General features: G+C 45.0%; 1 protein-coding gene across 20 annotated transcripts in view; it reads right to left on the reverse strand.

The window, feature by feature from the left end:
• Positions 1-6,442, reverse strand: part of LOC102767867 (myomegalin) — a 135,927-nt gene that overhangs the window by 27,621 nt on the left and 101,864 nt on the right. For 19 of the 20 annotated variants that reach the window (XR_001513749.1, XR_001513748.1, XR_001513750.1 and 16 more), the window contains 2 exons: positions 1,693-1,925; positions 730-1,165 (listed from right to left, as the gene is read on the reverse strand). Coding sequence is in view for 17 of the 20 variants with exons in the window: in XM_015563485.1 (XP_015418971.1) it covers positions 730-1,165; positions 1,693-1,925 (669 nt within the window). In the remaining 3 variants the exon portion in view is untranslated. Of the gene's footprint in view, positions 1-729; positions 1,166-1,692; positions 1,926-5,058; positions 5,426-6,442 lie in introns of those variants that run through there. The other variant, XM_006763071.2, reaches the window with a different exon arrangement.

Consider the following 6,442-nt stretch of genomic DNA (forward strand, 5'->3'; position numbering starts at 1 on the left):
CTCAGGGTTCTCCATTTTTTCTTCATCCTCAGCACAGCCCCACCCCTTTAAAAGGAGCCTGCTAACCCCTCTGAGACCCAGCCACAGACCCCTGGGAGGAGCTGTGATGAAAATGGCAGGGGCGGGCGGTGACGGGAAGTGGAGGAAGGGATGGGGGGGGATAAATGGTGATGGACAGAGACTTGACTTGGGCTGGTGGTCACACAATGCAGTGTACAGATGATTGTGGAACTGTGCATCTGAAACCAGTATAATTTTGTTAACCAGCGTTACCCTAATAAATTCAGTAAGAAGGGGGAGAGGAAATGGCAGTGATAAGGAAAAGATGTCATTACACACCGCCTGTCTGGGCTGCCTTACAGCCCTGTGCACCCCTACACGGCCTCCTATTGCAGTGAACTGCTTCTGCCCAGCTCTCCCTCCATACCGAGTACCTGGAGGGCAGAGACCAGGCCGTGTGGCCTGCTGCCAATACCTAGTATGTTACTAGAAAATTAAGCACTCAAGATACATTTCTGGAAAATTAATGACTTGAGAAATATTTATGGCATAATGTTGCAAAAGCCTTCCTACGCCTGATGGGTGAGGAATATTATGACCACTGCCTGTGGTGCAAAGGTGCCCTTCCCTTAGTCCCTCTGGACCCACAAGGCAGAGCTGCTTAAGGAAGAAACTGACATCTCCAGCCCTTCTCCAAAGGCCTTTCATTCCACCTAATCCCACACTTACTTGGTGGGCATCCACTGCAAGGGCAGCCCCAAGGTCAAGGCTCTGGGGTCTAGGGCAGGGCCTTCCGGTCACGTCCTCCTCTTCGTGGCCTGGGTGCTTCCCAGGAGAACACACTGGCTCCGTGTTCATTCTGTCGATCTCCCTGGCCAGGTGCACAAGGAGCTCTGGACTCAGCTTACTATCCCCTTCCCTGCTGCTCAGCACCAGCTGTTCCTTGAGGAGGTTGATGATGTTGTGGGCATTCTTCAGTTTTCTCTGGAGCTTTCTGAACTCAGCCTGAAGGCTCTTCTCATTCAGACCCCCTTTGGCCACGACCGCCTCCACCATCGCCTCGCCCTTCTCCTTGTCCTCCTCCATCTCCCATCCATCAGACATTGCTTCTCCCATCTGCTCTTTCAGCTCTGCATTCTCAAGGCAAAGGCTCAGCATGGTGTTTCTGCAGGGAACATACACCGTCAGGGCTCAACTAAGTTTACATATAACAGAGTTTAAGTAAAACATATATATATATGTAGATATATATACATATATATTAATATATTTTATTGATTTCAGAGAGCAAGGGAGAGGGAGGAAGAGACAGAAACATCAATGATGAGAATCATTGATCAGCTGCCTCCCGCACAACCCCTACGGGAGATCGAGCCTGCAACCCAGGCATGTGCCCTTGACTGGAACTGAACCTGGGATGCTTCTGTCCTCAGGCTGACACTCTACCTACAGAGCCAAACCAGCTAGGGCAGTAAAACATATTTTAACAAGTAGAATCAAGGAAAGAAATCACCATTATCCAGTATTATGCACTTTTCTCTAAAGGACTTGTAGAAACATAAACGCATGGGGTCTGGGATGGGGACCAAGAAGCCCCATGGCAGGGGCAGATGCCTTGGCTGCAGCAAGGCAAGTCCCTTGGTTATGGTGGCCTCTCCATTGGCAGGCTCCCCGGCCTGGGGGTTGTCCTACCTGATGTGGGCCACAGAGGAGAATCCTGCTTCCTCGATTTGAGCCTTCAGCTCCTTCAGTTCCCCCTCGGCTTTCCTCTTCTCCTCGAGGTGCTGGTGGACCTCAGCTCTCAGGTGGAGCATTTCCTCCTGAAGACCCCTGTTACTCCCCCCTCCTGTCGGGGACGGAGGGCAGAGAGACATGTTCTGGCTTTCCACAGCTGCCAGACTCTTCTCCAAAGCCACTTTGATGAGCTGAAAGAAAATCATGATTTAAAGAAGTCAGGCCATTAAAGAGCATCCAAGAGGAACATCAGATCTCAAGGGCAGCCTCGAATGGGAACAAAAAAAGGCAGACCTAAAGTGAGCGCCCTCCAAGGCCTTCCTCCGCCAGAAGGGCCCTGGAGACTGGTTTGGGGGGGAGGGTACACCCAGGGAACAGGGAGAATTGTTGCCATGGGCAGGAAGAGGAGATCCCAGAGGTGGGTGAGAAAAACAAAAACACCAAAGCATATAATAAATAAATAAAAATTCGAACAAAGGAGGTTTAAACAGGACTGGAAAGTATGCGTGCTGTGATTTTCCTCCTGAGGGGGCTGAGTCCCCTGAATCTTCCCACAAGTCAGGAAGTTTCATCAGCTCCATGACCCTGGAGTCTGTGACTGGGAAGACCAAGGCTCGAGACACCAGCGCTCAAATCCTCAGACTGTGCCTGTAACTCAGACTCCAAAGAGGATGATCCAGAGGGAGGGCTCAGGGCGCTGGGCGGTCAGGAGTCAGTGACAGAATCAGAATGTGGATGGGGCTGCAGGTAAGACACAACAAGCTGAGTTTCACTGGCTGCAGGAGAACCACACCCCACAAAGTACTGAGAAGCTACAGTGAGGCCACTTGCCAGCAGCTAAGTTCACTTGTTGGTTAATCACCCTTGTGCTGATGCTGCGGGTGAAACTCTCTCTGCAAACCTAAGCGGAAACAACTTCCCAACTCCCCACCTCCCCTTTCTTTTAGGATACTCTTGACATTACTCCTCAATGTTTCAACTGAAGTGGATTGGATGGTTTTCCCTCAAATGAGAATTTTTAACTTTTAGACTTCCTTAATTTTCATCTTGGGCTCCTCTCCAGTTTCCCCCATGCATTTAAAAGTGTAGAAAACAAATTTGAGTATGATAATCAACTTAGTTTATGACTAATTATTTTAGTACAAGAATTTGCCTGGAGGCCCAGTATTAATCATACATCTCAATGTCATCTTGACTTCTGTTTCCTCTCAATTTTGACCTCCCAATTTCCCACCTCTCCCCATAGCTATTTCTCGGAAATGTTATTTGTCGTCTTGTATCTCTATAAAGATGACTTGTCGCTATAAATTGTACTTGTCACTTATAACTTCATTCTGGCTGTACAAAATCATTCCCCAATGATCAAAGTCATTAATATATTTACGTGCATCTCCATAAACCACATAGTGGCCATATAGTGGGGCTGTGATTAGGGATATGTTGCAGAATTCATTAAATGCTTATTCCTTCATTCAGGTCACAAATATGTTGAACAGAACAGAGCCCAGAGGAGTGTAAATAGATCGATGATCGATAGAGCTGCTCAGCTCGACACAAAGTCATTGACCCTTGCTTTTGACTCCATGACAGAGCATAGCAAGTTAGGCTGCAGGTATGTGGTGGGGTTGACTCATGACATGCATGTGCAATGGTGATTAGGAGCATAGCAGTTGGGATTGTGAAGAGATGCACATCCATGTCAAAGATGAGATGAGCAAAAACACAATTGCTCATTTCCTAGGCATCCAATCCCCCCTGGGATTGTGAGCCTGAGATTTGGGAAGTTCTGCCTCTATGCCTCTGCTGCCAAACTGGGTGAGACTGGTGGCCACCCCTGCAGGTGCCACAAGGCACCTGGGACAAAATAAAGGAAGGGGGACTGGATAGAACCACGTTTGAAAGTTTATATCCTCAGCCCTCATTCAAACTATGTGATATCTTTTTATGTAAACTCTTTGCAACTAACTGAATGTTGCATCAGCTTTTAATATGGGTGAAACATTTGTTTTCTTTCTTTTTAATTGATTTCAGAGAGGAAGGGAGAGGGAGAGAGAGGTAGAATCATCAATGATGAGAATCATTGATCGGCTGCCTCCTGCATGCCCCCTACTGGGGATCAAGCCCATAATACAGGCATGTGCCCTTGACCAGAATTGAACCCGGGACCCTTCAGTCCACAGGCCAGAGCTCTACCCACCGAGCCAAACAAGCTAGGGCAACATTTGTTCTTTTCTAAACCTTAAAGGTTCCTTCTGCTTAAAAATAATGTCTGACTTTAATGATAGCCACCTATTTTTAAATGTACCTTCTGGATGTATATATTTTTCTATTGATTTAAATATACCCATTTTATTTAAATACAAAATTAAGACCCATGGAATATTAACACTAAAAGGGACCATAAAGTCCATCTGGTCTAATTTCCCACTATGAGAAAAGAGAGATCTGATTTGTTCCCAGGATGATCTGGGTTTCATATTTTCAGGTTAAAGGGAGCTTACTTTGGCTAATTTGTCTTTAAATTTTAAATACAAATGCATGAAAGTTATTATTCCTCCCTCCCCCAATAAAACTCCAAGTATGTGTGGTGATGGTATAAATCTTTTAAGTCTATTGTTAGTTGTATCTCATAGCTTTTTTCTCTCACCCCCCTCCCCCATTTTCTAATTCATCTGTTCTATTACATCAGGGTATAACTCAACTTTTGTGTGTGCTGGATTTCCATTAACCCACGCAGGTCTACATGCAGCTCTGATCTCTTGTTTGAAGAGAGTTGTGTTGCTTTTACCTTATTGCTTTGCATCTCTCATAATGTAAATCAGTTCTCTGATAGCATTAGGGGCATTAAAACTGTTCTTTTCTCAAATTCATCACACTAAGTCTACTCATTTTTCTCTCCTTTGATTTTAATCTTGATTCTTGATTAACTTTTTTCCATTGCAACAGTTCAAAGAAGAAAGATAATAATTGATTATGCTAGTTTCTTTCCTAGGACTTTCCTAGGTATTTATTATAGATTTTACATTTGATTGAGACTGGAAATTACCACCATGGCTGGACCTGAGACTTCCTGAGGTGGGTGAGTTCATACTGGATAAAGCTACTTGCTGTAGCCAAAAGGTGGTTCTTGCCTTGGAAGAAACACAAAGTTGGGTGTGTTTGTTAGGGGACTTGTGTGGATGCCTGAGGTAGGAAGGGAGCTTTGTGTCGAGAACAAAGCCAACCTTCTAAGGACACAACTAGAAGAAGCTCAGAACCTAATCTCAACGGACTATTTCCCTGGATACAAGCAAACAGATTTTTGAGAACCTGGACACAAAACAGTTATGGCAAAACAAGCTTTATTTAATTTGTGGCAGAAGAGTCCCACCCCCAAGCTCCAGAAAAGGTGAAGTAAATTGACAATGATTTCACACACCTCTCACCCCAAACTGAAGATCAGAGTTTCAAGAAAAGGCGATGGAAAGCAAAATGGTGCTTACGCAAGATATCCTTCATCCAATAGGCATGTACTTTGTCAATCATGAGTCAAGCCCCAATCCAAAGATTTTTTAACCCATAATTTCTTATCTCCTATGCCAAGTAATAGGGAAGATGTTGCAAGAAAAATACAAATGCCCCAGTGTAAAAGTTTACTTCAGGGTTGAACTGACCTTCTCAAAATGTGCTCTGGTCATTGTCTCCATGCAGACTATAGGAAAGAAGATTAAGGAAGAAATGACTTTACTAACCAGTTTGCCTACAACTGAGAATTAGAATGAAGGACTTCTCAGAACCTGGCTCTTGTCTTATGTGTCTCTTGTTCATTTATTCTAAAGTCACTCCTTCCCACAGTAGTAATAACCTGTTGACATCCCAATATGTCTTAGGGTGAACATTTTGGTCATCCTGAAGATCCCTCTCGCTCACCCAGAGTCCTCAGTGAAATCAGGAAGTGAAAGGCAGAGGGACCAGTGCAAAGGGGCTGTGGGGTACATAAGTAAAGTTACAAGCATTGGCTAGGAGGACTCAGAAGAAGCTGTTAAAGTAAAATGGTAAGTAGAGCTCATGCAGAAACTCAAGGGGAAAGTAAGAGTCGGGTATGTCTAAGGCAATAAAGAGAGGATCTTGATAGAAGGTAAATAATCTGTGTTGAGGACTTGAGATATTCCAGACAACTACTCATGTCAAGAACCAAAGACTGTGCCAAATCCTGCAGGAGCTGGGGATTGTTCCCTTGGGCTCTTCTTGTTGGTTTATTAGATGTCTCCTCTTTTTCTTGTGCAGATGTACAGGCAGACTCTGAAAGCCTCATTTCCCTGATAGTTTTCCTAATACCCCCAAGAAAGTTATCACTGGAATTACCCAGCTGCTTCTGCAAGAAGGACAGATACCAAAAATCCACTTTCTCCTTAAGTCACAGGCTTGGTCCATGTAGGAGATGTGATGGCTAGATGTCACTGGGCCAGGTGGAGACACAAAGGAGGTCCAGTGAGTGCTAGGGATCACTACTGGTGACTCAAACTCTGAGGCCCAGGCCATTAAATTCTTGAGCTTGAGAATATGCTGGTTATTTCATCATTGATGGTTGGTGAGAACAGTGTTTCAGCCTTGGGTTCCAAGTTGAGGTTTGACAGGGGCTTGCTCCTGAAGTGCCATCTCTTGGTCACTGATGTGCCATCACCTGGGTGGTTTGTCAGATTTCCCAAAGAAATTCTCTTTTATGATG

Source organism: Myotis davidii, unplaced genomic scaffold, assembly GCF_000327345.1.
Source record: "Myotis davidii unplaced genomic scaffold, ASM32734v1 scaffold217, whole genome shotgun sequence".
In the NCBI taxonomy this organism is placed as follows: domain Eukaryota; kingdom Metazoa; phylum Chordata; class Mammalia; order Chiroptera; family Vespertilionidae; genus Myotis; species Myotis davidii.